Below are 27,000 nucleotides of genomic sequence, written 5' to 3' on the forward strand. Positions count from 1 at the left end.
GCCACTAGTCAGTATATTAGTGAAGGTGTTGAAAATGAGTAGAAAAAGCCCTCCTGCCTTGTGCAGCTACTTACAACTACTGCAGCAAGGGAGGGGTTTCTAGACAGTCTCATAGCAACAGCACTCCAGAGTATACAGTTAGGAAGATCAATTTGAGATTACGCTTAACACTTAAAGAACAAGCGACACCCATGCTAACCTAGAAATAAAAAACACATAAGTAGATATACTACCTCTACTTGCATAACAGATGTATTGTGCTAGCCACGTAATGATTCCTGTGAATTTTACAAAGGAAAAGCAGAAAATCCTATTCTAGGCAGTGGCCATCTTGCCAAGCTAATGCTGACATCATATCCTTCCTCTGACTCTTGTTTCCCCCCTCCTCTCTATTGCTCATTGTGTATTCATTAGCTGCCCTCCTCCCATAGTCTTTTTGAATGCAGGATTAGCATCTTTATCACTTAATACACTCAGACCAGTTGCTGTTGAAATTTGATTTTTATGGTGACAATACCGCTTTAACAAGCTTAGTGTAAATTCCCCTCCCCCATTCTCATCCTTTTGTTGTTAGGCCCTGTAATTTTGGCCTCAAGTACTCTTAATTTTTTTATGTGATCCTTTTAAAGATATGTAATAAAAAAAGTGCCCCTGGAGGGTACTTGCCTGAGGGGGAAGCCTAGATCCTAATGAGGCTTTCCCCGTCTTCTCCTGCAGCAGCGATCCAGCACGGGGACTGCTGCAGATGGCAATATTTACCTTTTTGGATCCAGCACAAGCGCAGTACCATCTCGTGCCTGCGCTGGATCCATTGCACCTGCAGGCATCAGATTTGCGGGGGAGACGGCGCTGGATTGAGGTTGCACAGGAGAATGGGGCAAGTTTTCACTAGGATCCAGGGGCTTCCCTCTCCCGAAATAAGTCCTATATTTTTTTTTTTTTTTTATAGATTCTCTTAAAGATTGTAATATTGATTATATACGAATTGAAAGAATCTTTTTATTTTTCTCCTCTATGGGTGGAGCAGGCAAATGTGGTGCTTGAGCAACATTTCCTTAGCTTTGTACCACGCTGAGTAGACGGGCAACCTCATAAATCTGCTGACGACTGATGCAGTATTGAGGGGTGCAGGTAAACAAACGATATCAGATTTAAATGCTTTACCTGATCTGAAGCCCACCTGATGGGGTATGGCAAGCTTTATTAAAAGCCAGGGTGAGCCCAACAGACTCCCCATTTAACTGGAATACCACGTTTAAACCTTAAAGGACAACTGAAGCAAGAGGGATATGGAGGCTGCCATATTTATTTCCTTTTAAAGGATACCAGAGCCGAGTGGAGGAGAAACTGGGAAAGCAGGCATGTAAGTGAGCTGATGCCCACCGCTTCCTCCCCCCCCCCCTCCCCATTCTTTTTTTGCTCCTCTCCTTTCTTACCTAACTTCCCCCCCCCCCCCCCTCAGCAGCCTCTTGCGGGCTGCCGGGAGTTGGGATCACTGCGCCTGCACGCGTACTACAGTGCTTTGCGTGTGATGTAAATCTTGACCGCGTGCAGAGGACATGCACAGCTGGACCAGTGCAGGCGCAGTGATCCCGGCGACCCGAAAGAGGTTGCCGGGAGGACAACATGGGGACAGAGGAGAACGGGAAAAGCAATAGGCATTAGCACAGCTCCGTTTACTTTTTCAGGTGTGTGATTTGGACACTACTGCAGCCAAGTTCAACAGGGCTGCCAGGCAACTGGTATTATTTAAAAAGAAATACATGGCAGCCTCCATATTCTTCTCACTTCAGTAGTCCTAAACTTAAATAAACTTTATATAGGCATCCCAGCACCAGCTGACCACCCAACCCACCTTGGCCGGTCTCATTCACCACAGCCTGGAATTTTTCTCTGCCCAAGCCAGATGAAGGGGCTACCTTTGGTCTTACGTATGTATACACACACTCATCATTTGCCTGCATGAACTTTGCTGCTATTGCGTTTGTTGCACCAAGGAGCTTCAGAGCCTACAGTCCCTTTTTGTTCTGCGAGTGGGATCATCAGTGGACTCAATTCATACAAAGGCATGAGCTGTTGATTTCTATCATGTGTTGAACGAGACAATAACTGCCATATATATATATATGTGCAACTAACATCTGCATGGCTTGTCCTCTGTTGTGTGTACATCTACTAACCATGCGCTCATTTCCCTGACTAGGATGGCCCTGGCTTCCACTGTTGAAATCTATTAGTGGAGACTGCATGTATCATTTCATCACATCACACTGCTTTGTGCAAATGGATTTGTGGCTGGACCCCTCCTGGCACTATTCTCGTTAATTATCTTCTGTTGCTATCCATTATACAAGTGCTGTGAAGCTAACTGGCCTAGGTGGAACTTTACCAACTCGGCATAGGGGACTGCAGCCCCTTTTTTTGCCTATTGTGTGGTCATTTGGTCTTTTTATTTTTACATTAATGTCAGCATATGAGATCATCTATGTTAATACTTTACTGGTTTTTAGATTTTGGTAATTGTTTTTGATATATTAAAGTCTTTTTCTACTTTCACATGCACCCAAGAGTCAATCCTTCTTTTGTGGTAGTGTCAAAAACCTGAGCGGTTTTTGCCTTTTTCATGATTGCTAACTCAGTAAAGGACCAGCCCTTAAAGCGTTGCTATCATATAAATCTGGCATAGTGGGGTCTGAACCCTCTATAACAGTAATTATAGATTGACGGTATACCTTGAAATGAATCAGAGCACTCAGTATATGATTTTATATAAAAAATTGTATTTGCTTATCATACAGCATATATACAAAATATGAACAGTTCCAAGTAGTGTTTCCTTCTAACAGTATTCCATCTCATCAAGGCTTTATAGCCAAGCGATCATCAATCTTCTAAGTACATTCAAAAAAGAATATAACAGTTGTGTTATGTAGAATAAGATCAAAAATAGTCTCATCTGTATCAATAGCTGTGTATATAATAGCTGTGTAAAACTTGTAGTAATCGTCTTAAAGAAATAGCATAAAAAATAGCTTCTAATAAAAACTTTGTGCTAACATCTTAATAAAACTTAATGCTGAAAAGATAATAAAGTAAATCACCAGAATATTAAGCATATTATCCCTTCTCTGCCATCTCTTCAGCATCTAGAACCACTTGTGGGAAGGTAGCTTCTGCCTGATGTGTCTTCTCAGGAGATTGTTGGGCTTCTGCAAACTATGAAAAACATAAACAATTGCATCTATCCTCTTACTCCTACAAATGAACTTTTAGATATGTTCTGTTGAAAAAAACTCAACGACCTTTTGTCCCATGTCTCAGAGATCTAAAATATATGAACTAATGACCTTTATGTATCCTCTGCTCTTAAGGTGGCCATGCACTGGTCGATTTGCCATCAGATCGACCAACAGATCCCTCTCTGAATGAATCTGATCAGAGAGGGATTGTATGGCTGCCTTTACTGCAAACAGATTGTGAATAGATTTCAGCCTGAAACCGATCACAATCTGTGGAGCTGCCGCTGCCAATCCCCCCCCCCCCCCCCCCCCCGCATACATTACCTGATCCGGCCGGTGCGTGTCCCTCGATCTCTGCTGTCGTCTTCTCCGCTGGGTTCCGAGTCCGGCTGGCTTCACTGAACTTCCTGTCTGGGGGAAGTTAAAACAGTAGAGGGCGCTCTACTGTTTAAACTTCCTGCCGGGACAGGAAGTTCAGTGGAGCCAGCCGGACTCCGAGCCCAGCGGAGAAGACGACAGCGGAGACCTGGGGGCACGCGCCGGCCGGATCAGGTAGTGTATTGCCGCTAGCGTCGGAAATTTGAACGCCGCTAGCGACGTACTCCCTACCCGCCAGCAATCGAGCAAAATCTTCCGCACGGACGGATCGACGGGAACTATTGATTTCGGACGGAAATCGATCGTTCTGTCGGCGTTTGCGCAACGATTTCACAGCAGATTCAATCACAGTGATCAAATCTGCTGTATATCGGCAGGAAAATCGTTAGGTGTATGGGCCCCTTTAGAAACCCTGATCTCTGCCAGAAATAGTTTTGACTGTAATTCCTTATCTGTAAGGGACAGTCTGACTGGAGAGACAGTTGCATAGCCTAATTAGCTCTTTCAGGCAGAGAAAACAAAAAGGGAACACAGCATGGGGGTATCTGTATGCTTGCCATTGTACATACAAATGTCTCTCATCGTGACACTTAAATAGATTTTTTTCAGTTCACCTCGGAAGTCCTTTTTTTACTCACCTTGGGCTTTTTGAAGGCCTGAGCAGCAGTCTCAGTCCCTCATCGCAAATGACCTGCGCAGGCACATGTGGTTGTGCTGGCGCAGGAGAGCTGACCCCGCCGGCTGGTCGCCATCATTGCGGGCGGCCAGCGACACACCGAGGACCACCGGAGCTGCAGGGAGGCACTGCTGCTCGGGGCCAAAAGAAGCCCAGGTGAGTAAAAACATTTAAGGTTTGCTTTAAGTATTGCAATCCTTTTAACAAAGACAGCAAGTGCCAAAAAGGTTGTTTTAAAAATCCTCCCTATTCATGGCGAGTATAATATTGTAGCCTCATAGCCTGTAAGTCATCTGTTAGGAAGGTACTCCTAGACCTCGCCCTGTATCAGCTGTCAGATGCTGCCATGTATGCTGTGTAGCCAATGGTTGGTGTTGGTCAGTACAGGCATATCCATAACTCTGCTCATTTCTGCAAAGCTCCTAGATAATGCTGTATTCCTGTATGTAATGTACTGCATTCATGCTGCTGTACTGACCCGGTGACTTCTCTCCACCAGACACTGCTTCACTGGAAACTACAAGGACATAGAGCCATTGCTGAACGAGTTTCCAAATATGTCAGTTGGCTTCACCGCCGTCCTGACTTACCCGTCTGCTTCAGAAGCCAGGGAGGCCGTGGCTCGGATACCGCTGGACAGGCTGATTGTAGAAACAGACGCCCCATTCTTTGTACCAAGACAGGTGATGTACGATAGGCAATGGATAGACTGTGCGTGTGGTTTTTGTTTTTTTTAAGTATGTCGGCCACTGCTGCTCCCCTGGAAGGCTTCGGATGGATTGTTTCTGGGGATAACAATGATTTACCTGTCATGTACAGCGTCCTCTGTTCAGTCTGCTAGCACAGACTGAACAGAGGACCCTGTACATGATCATGTTCAGACCCATTTGCAGTGCATATACAGTGGTGTGAAAAACTATTTGCCCCCTTCCTGTTTCTTATTCTTTTGCATGTTTGTCACACTTAAATGTTTCTGCTCATCAAAAACCGTTAACTATTAGTCAAAGATAACATAATTGGACACAAAATGCAGTTTTAAATGATGGTTTTTATTATTTAGTGAGAAAAAAAAAACTCAAAACCTACATGGCCCTGTGTGAAAAAGAAATTGCCCCCTGAACCTAATAACTGGTTGGACCACCCTTAGCAGCAATAACTGCAATCAAGCGTTTGCGATAACTTGCAACGAGTCTTTTACAGCGCTCTGGAGGAATTTTGGCCCACTCATCTTTGCAGAATTGTTGTAATTCAGTTTTATTTGAGGGTTTTCTAGCATGAACTGCCTTTTTAAGGTCATGCCACAACATCCCAATAGTATTCAGGTCAGGACTTTGACTAGGCCACTCCAAAGTCTTCATTTTGTTTTTCTTCAGCCATTCAGAGGTGGATTTGCTGGTGTGTTTTGGGTCATTGTCCTGCTGCAGCACCCAAGATCGCTTCAACTTAAGTTGACGAACAGATGGCCGGACATTCTCCTTCAGGATGTTTTGGTAGACAGTAGAATTCATGGTTCCATCTATCACAGCAAGCCTTCCAGGTCCTGAAGCAGCAAAACAACCTCAGACCATCACACTACCACCACCAGATTTTACTGTTGGTATGATGTTCTTTTGCTGAAATGCTGTTACATCTACGCCAGATGTAACGGGACACGCACCTTCCAAAAAGTTCAACTTTTGTCTCGTCGGTCCACAAGGTATTTTCCCAAAAGTCTTGGCTATCATTGAGATGTTTTTTAGCAAAATTGAGACGAGCCTTAATGTTCTTTTTGCTTAAAAGTGGTTTGCGCCTTGGATATCTGCCATGCAGGCCGTTTTTGCCCAGTCTCTTTCTTATGGTGGAGTCGTGAACACTGACCTTAGTTGAGGCAAGTGAGGCCTGCAGTTCTTTAGATGTTGTCCTGGGGTCTTTTGTGGCCTCTCGGATGAGTTTTCTCTGCGCTATTGGGGTAATTTTGGTCGGCCGGCCACTCCTGGGAAGGTTCATCACTGTTCCATGTTTTTGCCATTTGTGGAGAATGGCTCTCACTGTGGTTCGCTGGAGTCCCAAAGCTTTAGAAATGGCTTTATAACCTTTACCAGACTGATAGATCTCAGTTACAGTACTTTTGTTCTCATTTGTTCCTGAATTTCTTTGGATCTTGGCATGATGTCTAGCTTTTGAGGTGCTTTTGGTCTACTTCTCTGTGTCAGATAGCTCCTATTTAAGTGATTTCTTGATTGAAACAGGTGTGGCAGTAATCAGGCCTGGGGGTGACTACAGAAATTGAACTCAGGTGTGATAAACCACAGTTAAGTTATTTTTTAACAAGGGGGGCAATCACTTTTTCACACAGGGTCATGTAGATTTGGAGTTTTTTTTTCTCACTAAATAATAAAAACCATCATTTAAAACTGCATTTTGTGTTCAATTATGTTATCTTTGACTAATAGTTAACGGTTTTTGATGAGCAGAAACATTTAAGTGTGACAAACATGCAAAAGAATGAGAAATCAGGAAGGGGGCAAATAGTTTTTCACACCACTGTATAAGCTACATTATCATTGTTACCTGACCAGGCATACATCCATTAGCTTTAGGCTTAGTTTCTAAATGATACACATACCGCGTTCCTCTTAAAGACCGATGTGGCACTCGTGCTAATCTCTGAATTCACTTTTGAGTCCCTCAGTTGTGCCAAACGAGACTTCTGTCTCCCCTGCACTTCTTGGCCTAGTGAGCGGCCTGAACTGTGCGTCATCAGTTCAAGGTGCTCACTGAGTGATAAGTGCAGGGAAGACAGATGTCTGCAAGGGGGGGGGGGGGGGGGTCTCATCCCAGACAATGGTCTGGGATCAGCCAGGGGACTCTGGGAGGGAGGCAGGCACACATGGGGATACACAGGAGGACACCATCTGGAAGAGAACATGTACAAGACGCTCCTGGAACATAAATGCACCAGGTTTGGTTTTTTTGGTTTTTTTCCTGGTTTTTACCCTCTAAACCTGAGTGCGTCTTATATTCTGGAGCGTCTTATACAGTGGAAAATACTGTATAATTCTATCTTCAATGCAACCTGTTTGTATTTTTAAAGCCCAGCTGCAGGCACAAATGCAGCTGGAATGACATGCAAATCGTCCCCAGTTCATACAGGATTGTGCACATTTATGGGGTCGATTAATAAAAGGCTGTGCGAGAAAACAAAAATCTGGTCAGGAAAATACTGCATTCAGTATTTTAGACATTTGTGTGCTAATTCATAAAAATGTTCACAGGCGTGGTAGAAGTTAAAGGGACACTGTAGGGGGGTAGGGAGAAAATGAGTTGATCTTACCCGGGGCTTCTAATGGTCCCCCGCAGACATCCTGTGCCCGCACAGCCACTCACCGATGCTCCGGCCCCGCCTCCAGTTCACTTCTGGAATTTCTGACTTTAAAGTCAGAAAACCACTGTGCCTGCATTGCCGTGTCCTCGCTCCCACTGATGTCACCAGGAGAGTACTGCGCTCACTTATTTGCACAGTACTTTTTCTCATTGCACTGCACTTTATCGTGTATGGCTGTAATTTGTGGAGGTTGCTCCACTCTGATACTGTTTTCTCTTCTACCAACTCACATGATTTTTCCTTTCAATCTATTTATTTGTATTTCATCGCTCAATTAATTTATTGCACGATTGACCCTTTAGTCCCTCTGTGGAGGCCCTATATGTAATATGGTTATTATTATTATTATTACTGTGCCCTACCTTCATACATTTGTGATTTTAAGTGTTTTTATATAACTTTTCAATAAAGATGCGATTTATACTGTGGCCTGTGTTAGCTTGGTGCGGTTCTGTTGGCGGTCTTTTCCTTTTATGTGTGCAAACAGTCTCCTAGCGGCCGCTGGGAGGCTGATGACAGGGCGGAGCTTCATCATTCAAGCAGGAATGCACGCGTGATCCCCTGCAGTCTCTCTCCGTCCCTAGGACTTAACGCCAATAGGTGTGGAGCCATCTTGGGGCTGCCGCCGCGTTCACGCCAATCATTAAGTGGACGGCAAGAGGTTAAAGCTCGTTCTTCAGACATATTTGCTCTGTTCTTTGGATGTACAGGAAGTTGCAGCAAAAACTACAATAGTGATCATATTGGGTAGTAATCCATCTGTGTGATTGCTGAAGGGGGGGGGGGGGGGAGAGAGACTCTAAGATATAGATACCTGCTACATTTTTATCACAAAGGACAACTGAAGTGACGATATGGAGGCTGCTGCATGTGTTTCCTTTTAGACAATACCAGTTGCCTGGCAGCCCTGCTGATCTATTTGGCTGCAGTAGTGTCGGAATCGCACCAGAAACAAGCATGCAGCTAATGCTTTGCCAATGTCAAACTCCTGATTTGCTGTATGCTTGTTCAGGGTCTATGACTAAAAGTGTTAGAGGCAGAGGATGAGCAGGACAGCCAGGCAACTGCTATTGCTTACAAGGAAATAAATATGGCGGCCTCCATATTCCTGTTGCTGCGTGTGCATTCCCCCCCCCCCCCCCCAGACCCTGTGCGCTGCCTGGCCAATCAGTGCCAGGCAGCGCTGAGGGGTGGATTGGGACTCCCTTAGATGTCATGATGTCGGTGACGTCATCCCGCCCCGTCGCCATGGCGACGGGGGAAGCCCTTGAGGAAATCCCGTTCTTTGAACGGGATTTCCTGATCAAAGATCGCCGGAGGCGATCTCGCTACATGATTTAAAAAAATGTTTAAATAGTGCTGTGCTGCCCCCTGGCGGTTTCTAATAGACCGCCAGGAGGGTTAATAGTCTGAACAGGTGGAGCTGCTGTTGTGTGGCTCAGTCTGCTGTTAATTCCTACATCTGGGCTGTTCCAAACAGCAAAAAATGTTAGTCTCTCATCAGCCCAGCAGAAGGAGTTTACATGGGTATTTTCACACTGAGGGGCGGAGCATCTGGTTGTCTGTGCAGGTGTGAGTTATGTGTGCTAATTCATAAATGTGTATCAACAATATGGAAGTGTTCAATGGTTCTGTTGCTTCTATCCTTCACAAATCAAGTGATACTTTTTTTTGATTCAGGTTTTTTTTTTATCCTCCCCCTTGCAGGTACCAAAAAGCGTGTGTAAATTTGCACACCCAGGGCTGGCTCTGCACACTGTTGAGGAAATTGCCCGCATCAAGAACTTAACCGTCCGATCGGTCTTATCAAAAGTGCGTGAGAACACCCGCCTCCTGTACAGTATATAAGTGCCTCCCATCTGGCAGACTCTTCAGCCACAAAAGTGTTAACGTTTTCCAGGAAAAGAAGTTTGGTGCCTTATTTTAATTCTAAAGGGTCTTAATTTTGAACTTGAGGACACAGAATGAACAGTGTTTGATACTTCTGTTTCTTAAAGCACTTTTTACTGGACAATTTATATGTTTAAAAATATTTTGTGTTTTTAATATCGTTTAGTTTTATTTTGATCTGAATTCTGAGCCGTGTATGATTTTACTGCTGAGAGATGTTGAACGACCATTTCTAATAAACAAGCAGAATGGGGCCTGTCCATTGTACTTTGAAAGGGGGAGTGGCTGAAGTTTTGAGTCTCTCGGATCTGTATACGGTACGTTTTATCTGGACTGGGCTTTTTTTCTCCCCTGCATTTAAGGTGGGCCTGAACTCTTGCACAGGACACAAGGAAAACGGTGAAATGCACCATGTGTGTTTTTAAAGAGAAGAACCTGTCCAATGGGGTTATTACAAGTGCAATTTGATCTCTCAGCTGTCAGCACAGAAATTCGGCAGACACAGCTAATATGTAAACACAGGATGGTAACCCTTGTCTTCCATGAAAGTAGACACACTTCAGAGTTATTTCAGGAGTTCTGTAAACTGTAACACAGAAATTATTTTCTTTAAAGTTTATTATGCTGTTGCTTATCTTTTAGAGCAGAGAAGAAGTTCTGAGTTCCAGTCAGCTTTAAGATACCACAACACACAGATCTGCAGCTTGTAAACATCTAGTTTATTGAATCATTTCATATTATAAATAAAGAGTAGTGGTGGTCATTTCTAGGAGAGCTTATGGAGAAGCATGTGATCAGTTTGGCCAGGTGATATGCAAGACTCCGATTTGCTTGTCATGATCATGTACTAAAGCAGGGTGTGATCACAGCAAATCAGAGCCCTGCAAATCAGCTGATCAAATCCCATGCTTCTCCATGAGTTCTAGACATGGCTATCACTAGAGAGGAAAGTTGTGGAGGCACACCCCAAATAGACCGATGCAGAGCTTCATTGGTTATTAGAATGGACAGACACAGAGCTTCACTGCTCATCTGACTGCTCTTCTTGTGTATCTAGAAAGGGGAAGAGGGAATGGCCACATGTCATAAAGGATATAAGTAAGCGGGTATAACATAAGACACACATGCACCTACACTACGTCTCTGTTTGTTATTATTTGCAGCATTTAACAATAAAACAGTGGCTCATGATCCTTTTCAGTTGATTACTTTCACATGTTGCTTGCCAAGAATACAAAAGCTGGGTCTCAAAATGGATTTTGCAATTCTAGCTCAATTTATTACTGGCAACATAGCCACAAACAGTACAATGTTTTGGCACACAGGCCCTGCTTTTGTATTCTTTGCAATTGACTGTACACCCCTGTGGGATCTGGGTGTATGCAGGTTGACTTCCTGGTGCTACAGTTAATGGTGCTGTGAGCTCCAGAGCTATCCTTTTCTCTTACTTGACAAACTCTATGTCCTGTAATTGGCTACAATTGGAATTAAGTAGTAGAATATCTGTAATTTCACCAATCTTCTACAAGAAGCAACTGCACCCTTTCTTCCAGGCACCATTGTTTTTACACAGTGGCACAGTTATTTTGATTTATGGAGAGAGGTTAAGAATGAACCTACAGTTACTATCTCTTAACTGGGGAATACCTATATACACAACACAATGCACCTCTCCCCATAGTATACAGTGCACAATGCTCCACTTCCCCTCCCCATAGAGCAGCAGTGCATGCTTTTCCTCTTTCCCTCCCTATAGAGCAGCAGTGCATGCTTTTCCTCTTTCCCTCCCTATAGAGCAGCAGTGCATGCTTCTCCTCTTTCCCCCCCTTATAGAGCAGCAGTGCATGCTTTTCCTCTTTCCCTCCCTATAGAGCAGCAGTGCATGCTTTTCCTCTTCCCCCTCCCCATAGTGTGCAGCAGTGCATGCTTTTCCTCTTCCCCCTCCCCATAGAGCAGCAGTGCATGCTTTTCCTCTTCCCCCTCCCCATAGCCCCCTCCCCATAGTGTGCAGCAGTGCATGCATTTTCCTCTTCCTCTCACCATAGAACAGCAATTCCTTATCATCATAGTCCAACTTCCACTCTGTACTGGGGTCACTGCACAGATGAGAGGAGTATCTGATCAAACCCGACGCGACAGACGTTATAACTAAATTTTCCAGTTTAGGGCCCTTACACATTGAATGCATCAACTAGTGTTAAAATTGTATTGAAACTGATGCAGTAAAGCAATGCAACTTTTTCTGTTTCAGCCCACATCTACTGCATTGCAACAAAATGGTGCTTTACAACCCAATGCAGAGCTATGCGTCCATGTGCGCCATGATGCACTAATGTTAACGAATGGCAACACAAGTTTGCCTGAAAAGAATGTGACCTTTAATCATGGTGTGCATGCGCCTTTTGTGAAGACTGCACATTTTTAAGGGTCAGGTGAGCATATATAGAGGGGAAATTGCTGTCCAAAATTGATCAGCTGTGCGTTGCACCGCATGAGACTTTTTGGGACTTTGTTGTGGTGCAACTTTTTTATACTTACTGCTGCAACACCACACACTTGGTGTGTAAGCGTGTTTAGAGAAATCCCCCAAGTGACTGTGCTGAGGCCATTGCATTGGTTCAGAGGCTGACATCACTGGGGTGTTTCCACTCTTCCACTGCCTAGAAGGGCGCACACAGATGGGGGCACTCAGTATTTCAGTACTGCCACAGACACCGGGGCAAGGTAAAGCTGCTAGGAAAGCAGACTGGCTGAAAAATATTCAGGTTTAGTCTAAAGTTGAGTTTTGCAGGAGCTATCCAAAAGTGGTTAAAATCATGACCAAATACACCGATTTTTATTTTTGTTGCGGTTATGTCAGAGATAACATCATGATCACTGTGCGCAATGGAGTCTCAGTCACAGTGTGTGATAACATGAAAACCTGTGTCCTGCGGGATCTGGAGCCTTTACCAAACTCCCTTTATAACCTTCAGATAAATCACCTGTCATGCCTGAAAAGTGGGGACTGTCAGTGTTTACAAGGTAAATGCAGGGCATTTTAAATGTAATACTTACAAACTTGCTGGAGGTAGGAACACACTAGGCAGAAACACTAGCGTCAATGCGTATACTGTAAGTCAATGGGATGCATGAAAATATGCAGATGTGAGTTTTAGAAAACTGAACTTGCTGCATATTTTTCTAAAATGCACCTAATTATGTCAATGGTGACTCAGAGGTATATTATTATTATTTATTGTATTTATATAGTGCCAACATATTACGCAGCGCTGCACAATAGATAAAAGGGGTAACATACAAGGTAGGACATACAGGAAACTCACAACAAAACAAGATCATGCAAATGATTTGATAATAGTGTCATAGGTCAAAATAGAGACTGTTCTAGTCCACAAGAGGGGTGATTGTCAGTAAGATTGCATAATCAAGCTGGAAACACTAAGGGAGATGGCCCTGCCAGAGGCTTACAATCTAAAGGGTGGGGGTGGAGACAATAGGTGTATCTGTTGAGAGGGTGTCTAACAGAACATATTATGGTGCTGGTGTAGGGGGGTATGCGAGCATGAAAGGGTGAGTCTTGAGAGCTTGTGTGAAGGTATTAAAGGTGGGGGCGAGTCTGGTGGCTGGAGGGAGTGAGTTCCAGAGAGCAGCTTATTGAGGGTGGGTCTGGCATTCCAGAGGCCACAGGAAACACGGAGCGGATGGATAGGAATAAGGTTTTGCCGAGGGGGTGTGTGGGTAGAGTTTGGGGGGGAGGGAAGGGAGGTGCATGGGGGTTGAGGACCAAAAGGGGAGTCTAAGGACAAAAGGGGAGAGGGTGCGGGGAAACATAAAGGGAACAAGGTGGAGGTACAGCATGGGGTGATGGGGGAGAGTGAGATGGGGAGGGAGATAGCATGGAAATGGTGGAGGGGTAAGGGCGGATCGCTCAAACTCAAGTCTTATCATGCGAACGACAATCAGTACACACGCCCGATTTTAGCGGGCGGACGACTGAATGACGGGATGTTCAAACGACCAGTCGTTCAAAAAAATCAGGTGTGTATGGGCCTTTAACTTCACTGCAAATGTGCACATGACTCTGACAGGCCCCACCACCCCTATTGTGTACATACTGTACAAATATGTCTGGTGTGATGGAATGGATTCAGTGTGAAAGGACCCCAAGTCTAACAGGAGATTTGTTATTACAATTAGCAAAAGTCCAAGAGTGGTTAGTACACCATTGGTAAATTGCAGGAGTAGTTATTCCTCAATGCATACGTCAACATTACTTCTGCAATTTACCAATGGTGTGCTAACCAGTCTTGGATTTTTGCTTATTGTACTGGGTTAAGCACCCATCTTAAAATGGCAAGGTGTGCCACTTCCGAACCACCTACCTCACTGGTAGTACAACTGAGTCAGTCAGCCAGAGCTGGGGGTCCCTGGGCATAAATTACCATAAAGCCACCCTGACCCACAAACGCCCCCACCAAATGTAGCATTAGGTGGCTCCTTTGTGTCGTCCCCCCCCCCCCCCCCCCCCTTGATAGTATAGAGCCCCGGAGCCAATTGACAGCCCCCTAGGCCCGGTTTGCTGTAGGGTACTTGTTATGGAGTGCACTCACCTGTCCAGCCAGCACAATGCCTCCCGTGTCTTTCCATCCCACAGGCATGTAACTACTCACCTGACATGCTGCCGGGTTACAGAGAATAGGCGCCGGTGTTTGAGGATGTAGACGGGACACAGGAGGTAGTGCTGTGAGTGATTCAGGGCTCGGTGATCACTATTAGCATGCATGGGTGGGGCCGTCATACAGCTCTGGGGCAACTGCCCAGTTTTGTCTCTAGGGAAGCACTGACCCTGCAGTCAGTATTTTTATAGGCAGTGTTACTATAACAAAGAGATCAGGCAAATGTACATCATGTACTCAGTCTATCAGGTACTCCATGCATGTAGTATACTTACCGTGTGATTGGCCTGGAGAGAGGAGTGTGTACAGGAAGTCCTGTACAGCGGCCTTCTGCTTTTGGAACTGCTCCAGCGTCATCTTCACACTGATGTGCATGGGAATCGTCACCTGCAATACAGAAAGGCACCTCTCAGTGGCTTGTGCTGCTGCAATTCCCTGCGAGTGGCAGAGGCTTCAGCTTGTGCAGACAAAGATACATTTCATCAGCTGTGATCATTGTAGGTGACAATTGTGACAAGCATTTTCTGTACAGGCAAGCACTGAGCAGCTTCTTATGTGCAATGCTTCTCTATGGAGAGGTCCTGGCTTCAGGCCTGGAACCTACTAAGAATTGCTGCAGCACTGTGCGCAGCGATTCCTAGTGCGGTCGGGATCATGATTTCCAGACGCACTGTACAGTAAAGAGTACAGCATTTCTGATTAGCAAGTCGCGGGCTCAAAATGCTACAAGTCCTGCATTTGCCCCTAATCTCAATTGCACTGGTGGTAATTGTAAGGCATTAGTATTTACAGTGGGTTGCAAAAGTATTCAGCCCCCTTGAAGTTTTCCACATTTATTCATATTACTGCAACAAACCTGCATCAATTTTATTGGGATTCCATGTGAAAGACCAATACAAAGTGGTGTACATGTGAGAAGTGGATCGAAAATCATTCATCATTCCAAACATTTTTTACAAATAAATAACTGCAAAGTGGGGTGTGCGTAATTATTCAGCTCCCTGAGTCAATACTTTGTAGAACCACCTTTTGCTGCAATTACAGCTGCCAGTCTTTTAGGGTATGTCCCTACCAGCTTTGCACATCTAGAGACTGAAATCCTTGCCCATTCTTCTTTGCAAAACAGCTCCAGCTCAGTCAGATTAGATGGACAGCGTTTGTGAACAGCAGTTTTCACATCTTGCCACAGATTCTCGATTGGATTTAGATCTGGACTTTGACTGGGCCATTCTTACACATAGATATGTTTTGTTTTAAACCATTCCATTGTTGCCCCGGCTTTATGTTTAGGGTCATTGTCCTCAGGGCCGGATTTGTACTCTTTACCGCCCAAGGCCACTGTCGCCAGCCGCCTCCCTTCAGTATACGTAGCGAGATGAGCCCTTCCCTCCAGTATAGGTAGCCAGATGACCCCTCCCCCCTTCCTTCTATTATAGATAGCCTGATGACCCCCCCCCCTCCCAGTATAGGTAGGCAGATGACCCCTCACACCTTTTCCACCAGTATAGGTATCTAGATGACTCCCTTAATAGCTCCTTTTCTCACTCCCTTCAGTATAGGTAGCCAGCTCGCCTTCACACCGCAGCAGCCATCAGTGTCACTCATTTCTCCACTCGTCTCCAGTGCAGAAGCTTCCTCTTCCTTTCCGTCTCTAAAGCTGCCCAAGTCCATAGCCGCTGGCCACAATGCATAGGTGCACAGTGAGCAAGGTGGCTGCTGCAGAGGCGGCTGGCAACAGAGTACCGCAGTCAGGCACTAGCCTGATCTCCCTGCATTGCAGCTTGCAAATGCAGCACCAGTTCAGCCTGCTGCTTTGGTGCTCTTGCACCTGTGGTGCCCTAGGCCATGGCCTAGGAGGCCTTGGCCTAAATCCGGCCCTGATTGTCCTGCTGGAAGGTGAACCTCCGCCCTAGTCTCAAGTCTTTTGCAGTCTCCAAGAGGTTTTCTTCCAAGTTTGGCCCCGTTCACACTTGCATTTTGGCATGTAAACAGACCGGATCCGGATTGGAACCGTATGGTTTCGATCCGGATCCGGTCCGTTTGCATCAGGACTGCTTCAGGCTGCCATCCGGATCCGTGGGGGGAAAAAAAAAATACCTTAAAATTTGTTGGGGTCTGCAGAAGGTGCACCTGTAGAATCAGGTCCTCCGCTGTAGGCCTAACCTCCACCTCCGACATACTGCCAAAACAGCTCCAGCACGTGTGTCACTGCTGCTCCACTCCAGATATGCTGGGCCCATGTGTCCCCATCCGAAATGGCCGCTATGATACGCATAGGAAGTGGGGTAGAACATCCGGTGTTGTCTCCAGTGTGTTCTAGGCTTCCGTTTCCCATTGGTTTTCTATATCCGGATGGTGCAGTCAGGCTCCGGTCCGGGTGCGTGGGCCGGATGAGCCGGACCAAAAAATAGCGCATGTTGGAAAAGTGTCCGGAGTCCGGATCTGGTCCGGCTCCGTACTGTACGGAACGTACGCATGTGAACGTCCGCATAGCCTTTGCATTGCTATGCGGAACGTACATTCCGTTTGTACAGTATACGGCCCGGATCCGATCAGGCGGATCCGGACAGGGAACGCTAATGTGAACTGGGCCTTTGGCCTGTATTTGGCTCCATCCATCTTCCCATGAACTCTGACCAGCTTCCCTGTTCCTGCTGAAGAGATGCACCCCCCGAGCATGATGCTGCCACCACCATATTTGACAGTGGGGATGGTGTGTTCAGAGTGATGTGCAGTGTTAGTTTTCTGCCACACATAGCGTTTGGCATTTTGGCCAAAAAGTTCCATTTTGGTCTCATCTGACCAGAGCACCTTCTTCCACATGGTTGCTGTGTCCCCCACATGGCTTGTGGCAAACTGCAAACGGGACTTCTTTTGCTTTCTGTTAACAATGCCTTTCTTCTTGCCACTCTTCCATAAAGGCCAACTTTGTACAGTGCATGACTAATAGTTGTCCTATGGTCAGAGTCTCCCACCTGAGCTGTAGATCTCTGCAGCTCGTCCAGAGTCACCATGGGCCTCTTGACTGCATTTCTGATCAGCGCTCTCCTTGTTCGGCCTGTGAGTTTAGGTGGATGGCCTTGTCTTGGTAGGTTTACAGTTGTGCCATACTCCTTCCATTTCTGAATGATCGCTTGAACAGTGCTCCGTAAGATGTTCAAGGCTTTGGAAATCTTTTTGTAGCCTAAGCCTGCTTTAAATTTCTCAATAACTTGATCACTGACCTGTCTTGGACCTGTCTTGTGTGTTCTTTGGACTTCACGGTGTTGTTGCTCCCAATATTCTCTTAGACAACCTCTGAGGCCCTCACAGAGCAGCTGTATTTGTACTGACATTAGATTACACATAGATGCACTCTATTTAGTCATTAGCACTCATCAGGCAATGTCTATAGGCAACTGACTGCACTCAGACCAAAGGGGGATGAATAATTATGCACACACCACTTTGCGGTTATTTATTTGTAAAAAATGTTTGGAATCCCGTATGATTTTTGTTCCACTTTTCATGTGTACACCACTTTGTGGTGGTCTTTCATGTGGAATTCCAATAAAATTGATTCATGTTTGTGGCAGTAATATGACAAAATGTGAAAGACTTCAAGGGTGCCGAATACTTTTGCAACCCGCTGTATATAGCGTCGACATGGTTCGCAGCGCTGTACAGTCACTTAACTGTCCCTCAGAGGAGCTCACAATGTAATCTCTACTATAGTCTATGTATATATCGTGTAGTGCATGTATTGTAATCTTGGACCAATTGAGGGGGAAGCCAATTCATTAATCCCGTATGTTTTTGGGATGTGGGCAAAAACCAGAGTGCCTGGAGGAAACTCACACAGACACGAGGAGAACATAGAACACAGACACGGCTAAAGCAGTGGCCATTAGACATTGAAGTTGGCCCACAACTTGGTCCCAGTGTTTGATTCTGCCCACTTTGTACTGGAGTTTGCCACCCCTGCCTTAGAGTCTTCCCGTTCGTCTCTGTGTCCCCTCGTTCCACTGCTGCTGCCCCCTGTTCCAGTTTTCAACTTTAATGTGAACAAGGCCTTTGGGTATCCTCGGAGGGCCACTGAAGTACTCTGGTCTCCAAGTACTTCCAAAGACAAGCAGCTCCGTACTAGAAGAACTGAAGAAGCAGCCGGCGGGAGATTTGAACAAGGGCCCCTGCAGTGGAATGAGGGGACACAGAGGACCGGGAAGGCTATTAGGGATCCAGAGTCTTCCCTCTTCTGAGGTATCTTACTTTTTTTTTATAGCAGGTTACAGCTGTCCTTTTTTGGTTGATCCTCCACAATACAATCTCAGAAACATCCCGTGTAAATAAACCTTCTAGCCACTGTTCCTATGCTGTCCACTTACCAGTCCTATAATCCCTTGAGGGCGAGGCGAGTCATTGGACAGTAAGGCTCAACCGAATCAGACACACACAATATGGCCGCAAACTGTCAGCAGCTGCTGCTCATTACGCCTTGCAGTCACCTCCCGCTGTCAGTCCCACAATTATTATGTAGCTCAGAACAATATAAATGTAATTCATCTTCGGTCTGTGGATCCACACACACTGCACATTCCTCTTCACACATACACTGCACATTCCTCTTTACACACACACACTGCACATTCCTCTTCACACACACACACTGCACATTCCTCTTCACACACACACTGCACATTCCTCTTCACACACACACTGCACATTCCTCTTCACACACACTGCACATTACTCTTCACACACAGGCCCAACAGGGAGATGGAACATGACAGCAATCCTCTGATTCTCCTTAAAGGACCATTCTCGCAAAACAATTTGAAAATTTAAAATACATGTAAACACATAAATAAGAAGCACATTTCTCCCAGAGTAAAATGAGCTCTAAATTACTTTTCTACTATGTTGCGGTCACTAACAGTTAGTAGCAGAAATCTGACAGGATTTGGACTAGTCCATATCCTCATGGGGGATTCTCAGCATGGTCTTTATAAAGACACTCACTGAAAAGGATTTTTTTTTATAGCCCATTTTAATTTGGGAAAACATACTTCTTTTTTGTATGTGTTGACATGTATTTTAAATGTTACGAGTTACGCAATAGTGGTCCTTTTAAAGGACAACTGAAGAGAGAGGTATATGGAGGCTGCCATGTTTATTTTCTTTTAAGCAATACCAGTTGCCTGGCAGCCTTGCTGACCCTTGGCCTCTAATACATTCAGCCATAGACCCTGAACAAGCATGCAGCAGATCAGGTGTTTGACATTATTGTCAGATCTGACAGATTAGCTGCATGCTTGTTTCTGGTATGATTCAGACACTTCTGCAGCCAAACAGACCAGCAGGGCTGCCAGGCAACTGGTATTGTTTAGAAGGAAATAAACATGGCATCCTCCATAGTCTTCTCACTTCAGTTGTCCTTTAAAGAGAACCAGAGCTAATGGAAACAAAACGTATTATACATACCTGGGGCTTCCTCCAGCCCCATACGCACGGATCGCTCCCACGCCGCTGTCCAGCGCTGCCCACATCTAGGAGAACCGGGACCCCACTCTGCCGCCAGTCTATCGTAGCAGAGGTGCACTCTCTGCGTATCTCTGCAGCAGTGTATGGAGAGATACGTAGAGGGCGCACTTCTCCTGCGTAGCGCGGCTCCGATGACGTCAGCGACGGGAGTCGGTTCTCCTAGATGTGGGCAGCGGTGGATGGCGGCGTGGGAGCGATCCGTGCGTATGGGGCTGGAGGAAGCCCCAGGTATGTAGAATAGCTTTTGTTTCCATTAGCTCTGGTTCCCTTTAAGAGGTTGTGGAGCTTCACTTCACATGACAAAGCACAACAACTGATGTATCCTTCACATTGCTCCAGCAAGAAAGAGAAGAGGCGCAATTCTATTCCCCATGTGCACTCCTCATGTCATGGAAAGTGTGTGCGGTGGGGGTGGAAATAGACTTTATAGCTCCAGCAGCACAGGACTGATTCATTCCTATGGCAGGGTCAGGTGCATGGACAGCAGTGTGATCTGAGCTCGGAGGTAATTGTGCAGGGAGCGCACAGCAATTTTACCATTAGGAGCTCAGTAGGAGGACCTCCCATTAACCCATTAGTGCCTTGTGCGTTACCGTGGTAATATTGCAGGGAGCACACGGCAACGTCACCAGACTTTAGAGCATCAGCCTCTAAAGAGGCACCAAAGTGACACGTAAATTATTCAGGATACTCACGTTTACCATAATTATTTTGCTTACAGCATCAGAATCACTTCCTATCTATATATTTTGCAATATATTGGTATGTAGCCCTTCCCTCCCAATGATGTCACAGCCTAGGCTATTTAAATATGCAGAATTCTCCTCCCACAGCATTCTGGGACACCAGGTATTATTTTCCCTGGCTTCGGGAAGAGGAGGACCCAGAAGTGTGACATTTGCCACACTCAGCTAAACCAATCCTCCGGGACAGATCGGTCTACATGGACAATAATTGCTCTTTTACCATGAGTGGGACACTTTTTATACACAATTCTCGACCGAGCCGTCATTTATCGTTACTTTCCGATGACAGCAGCCTAGCTTGTGCACCCATCGCTACTCGTAGGGGTGCCTAACCCCCCCACCCCCCGTGGTGCCTAACGATTAATCAACTCCCCTATCAGAGCCTAACCCTTAACACCCTCCCACCCCTGCCACCAAGCTGCGATTAGCAGCAATAGCTGGAAATCTGGGGCCAGCTGCTATTTTATCATTGCCGCGTATAAAGGTGCCCTGTATTTCACGGCACAGCGGGTGCCCTTTTTACCCACTTCGCTGTAGCAGGACACATGCTGATTGTTCGCAGTTTAGCGCACAGAACACCAGTTTGCACACAAAGTACACATTATCTCTCTTGCTCCATTATGACTCTCACTAGGAACTCTAACAGTTACAGTTATCCTATCTGCTCTATCGCAGTCTGCGAAGGACTGGAGGTTTTACACATTAAATGCCATACCCAGGGTCGGTTCTCTCATGAAGCAAGGTGAAACATTTGCATAAGGCACAGAGATTTCAGGGGCAGCATTTTTGTACCGTGTGTACCCAGTGGTGCTCAGCAGAGCTCGAATATTCGAGTAGCTCGAATATTCGAGCTCTTTTTCAGCTATTCGAGCTCGGTATTCGAGCTCCGAATAGCTGGAGCTATTCGAATGGGCTATCCGAGTACACTCGAATAGCCCATTCACTATTCGAGCTATTCGAGCAACTCGGCGCTATTCGAGCTCGGTACCGAGCTCGAATAGCGTCATAGCCCAGATTGATGTCCTTAGAGCCAATCAGAGGGCTCCCAGGCCCTCTGACGGCAGCCAATCACAGAGGGGGACCCTGGCCAGCCCCTACCCTATAAATAGCGGCCGCCATGTTACGTTTCTCCATGCTTGCCTGAGACTTGTACAGAGAGAGAGTTGCTCCTTTGTGCTTTGGCTTAGCAAGTGCTCTATTGTGATCATTTACCTAGCGTTTTTGCTCACCTACACCTGCCATATACACCTATATTGTTGTTAGTTAGATAGACATTGTATTTTAGTTAGTAGCTTGTGTGTTACATTAGAGACAGGCAGCTGCTGCAAGCTTACAGGTTTAGGCCTCAGGGGGGCCTTGCCTCTGTGGGCAGCTGTCCTCTGTTTATTTCTCTCATCTATACCAGTATTTCTGCTGTCCTTTACTAATAGTATTGTAGTTATACTGTACTAGGAGTAGGACACTCACTGACTGTCACTGTTTATAGGCTACTAGCTAGCTCCTGCGTGTGTGCACTCACTCACTGTCTGTGTGTACACACACTCTATTTCCTTCTGATTACTGATAGATTATTGTTAGTTAGTTGTACTTACTGTTACTACTTACTCTTACTGTACTAGGAGTCTAGGACACTCAGTCAGACAGTCACTGTGTTCATAGGCTACTAGCTCCTGCGTGCGGTCACTCACTGTCTGAGTGTACACACACCACCCACACTCCATTTCCTTCTGATCGCTGATTGATTATTGTAATTAGTTAGTTCTACTTACTGTTACTACTTACTCTTACTGTACTAGGAGTCTAGGACACTCAGTCACTGTGTTCATAGGCTACTAGCTCCTGCGTGCGGTCACTCACTGTCTGAGTGTACACACACCACCCACACTCCATTTCCTTCTGATCGCTGATTGATTATTGTAATTAGTTAGTTCTACTTACTGTTACTACTTACTCTTACTGTACTAGGAGTCTAGGACACTCAGTCACTGTGTTCATAGGCTACTAGCTCCTGCGTGCGGTCACTCACTGTCTGAGTGTACACACACCACCCACACTCCATTTCCTTCTGATCGCTGATTGATTATTGTAATTAGTTAGTTCTACTTACTGTTACTACTTACTCTTACTGTACTAGGAGTCTAGGACACTCAGTCACTGTGTTCATAGGCTACTAGCTCCTGCGTGCGGTCACTCACTGTCTGAGTGTACACACACCACCCACACTCCATTTCCTTCTGATCGCTGATTGATTATTGTAATTAGTTAGTTCTACTTACTGTTACTACTTACTCTTACTGTACTAGGAGTCTAGGACACTCAGTCACTGTGTTCATAGGCTACTAGCTCCTGCGTGCGGTCACTCACTGTCTGAGTGGACACACACCACCCACACTCCATTTCCTTCTGATCGCTGATTGATTATTGTAATTAGTTAGTTCTACTTACTGTTACTACTTACTCTTACTGTACTAGGAGTCTAGGACACTCAGTCACTGTGTTCATAGGCTACTAGCTCCTGCGTGCGTGCACTCACTGTCTGAGTGTACACACACCACCCACACTCCATTTCCTTCTGATCGCTGATTGATTATTGTAATTAGTTAGTTCTACTTACTGTTACTACTTACTCTTACTGTACTAGGAGTCTAGGACACTCAGTCACTGTGTTCATAGGCTACTAGCTCCTGCGTGCGGTCACTCACTGTCTGAGTGTACACACACCACCCACACTCCATTTCCTTCTGATCGCTGATTGATTATTGTAATTAGTTAGTTCTACTTACTGTTACTACTTACTCTTACTGTACTAGGAGTCTAGGACACTCAGTCACTGTGTTCATAGGCTACTAGCTCCTGCGTGCGGTCACTCACTGTCTGAGTGTACACACACCACCCACACTCCATTTCCTTCTGATCGCTGATTGATTATTGTAATTAGTTAGTTCTACTTACTGTTACTACTTACTCTTACTGTACTAGGAGTCTAGGACACTCAGTCACTGTGTTCATAGGCTACTAGCTCCTGCGTGCGTGCACTCACTGTCTGAGTGTACACACACTAAATTTACTTGTGATTACTACTGATTATTGTAACTGCTAGTTGTACTTCCTGACTGTTACTACTTACTTACTGTACTAGGGGACACTCACTCAGTCACCTCACCAACCAACCCACTCCATTAAAGTACCCCACTTTTCACCCGCCCTTTTACAAAACTTTTGTCTATACGCCCAAAACATTTAAGATGTCTGGAAGTGGCAGCCAGCGCGGTTTGGGCAAGGGGAAGGGCAGCAAGGGAATCAGGAGGAGAGGGAGCAGCATTGTGGCAAGCCGCGGCCGCGGGCGCGCCACCATGCACAGTTCCGCAGCAGCAGCAGCAGCGTCAGTGGCTAACATTCCTCCCATAGCCACTGGCCGTGGACGCCTTGGGCGCCGCCCAGCAGGAGCATCTGCAACTCACGCTGCAGAGACACAGCAGCAGCAGCGTGTAGCACCTGCTCCGATTTTCCTCCAGCCGGGGTCGGAAACGTCCCATTGAGGAAAAGGATGCAGACACTGTGGTGCAACTCATGACGGAGGATGAGCAGCCCGCCATCAGCTCTGCATCCGAGGCCTCCACCCTCACCACCACCACCACCACCACCCCTGTTCGCAGCAGCCGCCCAGCAGGGTCTGGGGAGGAGGCCAGTTCACCGTCAGTCGCCGACCTCTCATTCAGCACTCTTTTGACCCCAGGCATGATGAGTCAATTGTCTGCTGTTGTTGGCGATTTTGAGGAGGAGATGCTGATGGGCACTTTGGGGGATGAGGGATTGGACAGCAAGACTGTGGCGACAGTCAAGCAGCCCATCCATGCATCAGGAGAGGAGTTTGGGGGGTCATCATCCCAGCAGGACATGTTTGAGGAGGGGGAGGATGATGTTGATGACCCGGTGACAGACAGAGACTGGGTGCCACCACCTCCAGGGGATGTCGTCCTCAGCAGCTCGGAGGAGGAGGAGGATGCGCTTGTGGGCCTTGCAAGGAGGCGCATCATTGCAAGCATTGGCAGCGACCCACAGCCTGCTGGTGTCTCAGGCTCAGCAGCAGCAGCAGCAGCATCAGCCAGTACCACCACCAGCCGCACCCAAGCCCCCCCCCCAACCACCACAGGGAGACAGGCAGCAGCGCTTCCATGCCGTAGGGGGATGTTTCTGTCACCAATCTGGCGCTTTTTCACCATGCCCACTGTGTACAGCAAGTACGCCACTTGCAACCACTGTCAGCGGAAGTTGAGCAGAGGTGCAGACCCCTTAAAGTTCAGCACCAGCTCGCTGATCAACCACCTTGCGGCTAAACATTTCCACCAGCATGAGGAGTTCCAGAGGCTGAAGGCATCTGGTGCTGGCAGTGGCACCACACCCATCACTGCACAGCCTTCAGCAGCAGCAACAGCAGCCACCCGCCCTCCTGCTCCTCCAGCAGCACCAGCAGGAGTGCGGAAACGCACTGCTCCTCCCCCCTCTGCAACTCCTGCCGCCGACACTGAGGCCTGTTCTGGCAGCCAGTCCTCAGTGGCCTCCTCCGCTGTGTCTGGTGATTCCCGTGTCAGCAAAAGGCCACGCCAGAGCCTTTTGAGCGAGTCCTTCCAGGGGGTGGTTAGGGCTCTGCCTCCCAGCAGCCGTCGCGTGCGGCAGCTGAACGGCTTGCTGGCACGGGCCATGTGCTCCCAACTCCTGCCGTACACGCTCGTGCAGGAGGGGAGCGACATGCGGGCGCTGCTTGCTTGTGCAGCCCCAGACTGGCAGCTCCCCAGCAGACACTTTTTCTCCCGCAAGGCCATTCCAGCACTGCACCGCTTTGTGATGGCCAATGTGGAGCGAGGGCTGGAGCACGCGGTTGGTGAAAGGGTCCACGTCACCATGGACTCCTGGAGCAGCCGCTTCGGGACAGGCCGCTACCTGTCCTTCACTGTCCACTGGGTCAGCTTGGTGGAAGGGGGTGAGGATGGGAGAGCAGCAGCGGGCACAGCAGCAGCAGCAGCAGCAACACAGTGGGTGGTGCCACCCCGCAGGGTCAGGGGAACTGCAGCGGGTTCCTCCGATCCTCTGCCATCCTCCGCCACACCTGGCCAAACCCCCCGCCTCAGCAGCAGCGTGAAGGCCCGCCACTGCCAAGCGCTGCTGCACTTGGTCAGCCTTGGCAAGACCAAGCTGACGGCAGCCCACGTGTTGGCCAAACTCCAGGAGCAGGAGAGGATTTGGCTGACCCCCAGAGGCCTCAGAGTCGGAGAGGTGGTGTCCGACAATGGGGCCAATCTGGTTGCTGCCATAGACAGGGGAAACCTGACCCACATCCCCTGTCTTGCCCACGTGCTGAACCTGGTGGTGCAGAAGTTCCTGCGCACCTACCAGGGGATGGGCGAACTGCTGGAAACGGCAAGGAATGTTGTGCGTCACTTCCGGCGCTCGGCTGCAGCCTGTGCGAGCCTGGAAGACGTGCAAAAGGAGCTGGATCTGCCACGCCATCGGCTGATCATTGACGTTCCGACTCGCTGGAACTCCACCCTGGCGATGTTGGAGCGTATGGTTGAACAGAGGCACGCTGTCAACCAGTACCTTGCCCTGGCCACTGTTTCCGCAGCTCGGAGAAGGGACAAGACCAGCAACATCCCGTCCATCGTCCCCGATGATGACTGGAGGCACATGCAGCAGGTGTGCTTTGTGCTGGCTCCCTTCCTGCAGGCCACAAACATGGTGAGCAGGGACCATGCTATGGTCTGCGAGTGGGTGCCCCTGGTTTCTCTGCTGAACAGGGCCCTCGATGGTTTGCTGGAACAGGGAGCGGCAGCCTTGGACCAGCAGGAGCGGCAACCAGCTGCGCAGTCCACCTCTGAGGGGGAGGAGGAGGAGGACTTGGTGGAGGTCCCTGACCTGGCTGCTGATGAGGGGGATCAGCACAGCGCAGCTGAGTTGGTGCGGGGGTGGAGAGAGGATGAGGCGGCAGAGGAGGAGGATGAGGACAGCACTGACGTCGATGTGCCAGCAGACGTGGCCCGCCTCTTCCCAATGGCAGCGCACATGCTGGCGTGCCTGCGCAGGGACCCCAGGGTGATCCAGATGAAGCAGAGGGAGGACATCTGGATCAGCATGATGTTGGACCCACGCCTCAAGGGGAAGTTGAGCCAGTTCCTGCCGCCTGCAGGAGGAGACCCAGCGCAACAAATAAGGAGCTTGCAGCAGGCCCTTGTTGAGCGCTTGGAGGAAGCCTTCCCCCAGCCTTCCACCCCCACTGTCCAGCAGCCAGCACAGAGGCAGCAGCAGGTGCCTGCATCCAGCAGCAGCAAGCGCCCCACAGACCTGCTGTCTCTCAGCCACGAGCTCTACAGGACTGTAGAGGCTCCGGCAGCAGTGACTAGAGAGGAGATGCATGCAGCAGCATCCTCCTCCGGTCACAGCCAGCGCCTGACCCGCATGGTGGCTGACTACATGGGGTCGTACAGCGGGCTTGACAGCGATGCCCCTGTTG

At 47.5% G+C, this 27,000-nt stretch overlaps 2 protein-coding genes across 8 annotated transcripts in view; one reads left to right on the forward strand and one right to left on the reverse strand.

The window, feature by feature from the left end:
- TATDN2 (TatD DNase domain containing 2) overlaps positions 1-10,738 on the forward strand; it is a 56,752-nt gene extending 46,014 nt beyond the window's left edge. For both annotated transcript variants that reach the window (XM_068252797.1, XM_068252796.1), the window contains exons 6-7: positions 4,793-4,976; positions 9,365-10,738. In XM_068252797.1, the coding sequence (XP_068108898.1) occupies positions 4,793-4,976; positions 9,365-9,505 (325 nt within the window). In that variant the 3' untranslated portion in view covers positions 9,506-10,738. The remainder of the gene's footprint in view (positions 1-4,792; positions 4,977-9,364) is intronic.
- Positions 10,246-27,000, reverse strand: part of LOC137532372 (ghrelin-like) — a 369,288-nt gene continuing 352,533 nt past the window's right edge. For all 6 annotated transcript variants that reach the window (XM_068252798.1, XM_068252802.1, XM_068252804.1 and 3 more), the window contains 2 exons: positions 14,502-14,613; positions 10,246-10,600 (listed from right to left, as the gene is read on the reverse strand). In XM_068252798.1, the coding sequence (XP_068108899.1) occupies positions 10,569-10,600; positions 14,502-14,613 (144 nt within the window). In that variant the 3' untranslated portion in view covers positions 10,246-10,568. The remainder of the gene's footprint in view (positions 10,601-14,501; positions 14,614-27,000) is intronic.

The sequence above is a fragment of the Hyperolius riggenbachi genome, chromosome 9 (genome assembly GCF_040937935.1).
Source record: "Hyperolius riggenbachi isolate aHypRig1 chromosome 9, aHypRig1.pri, whole genome shotgun sequence".
NCBI classification, from domain to species: Eukaryota; Metazoa; Chordata; class Amphibia; order Anura; family Hyperoliidae; genus Hyperolius; species Hyperolius riggenbachi.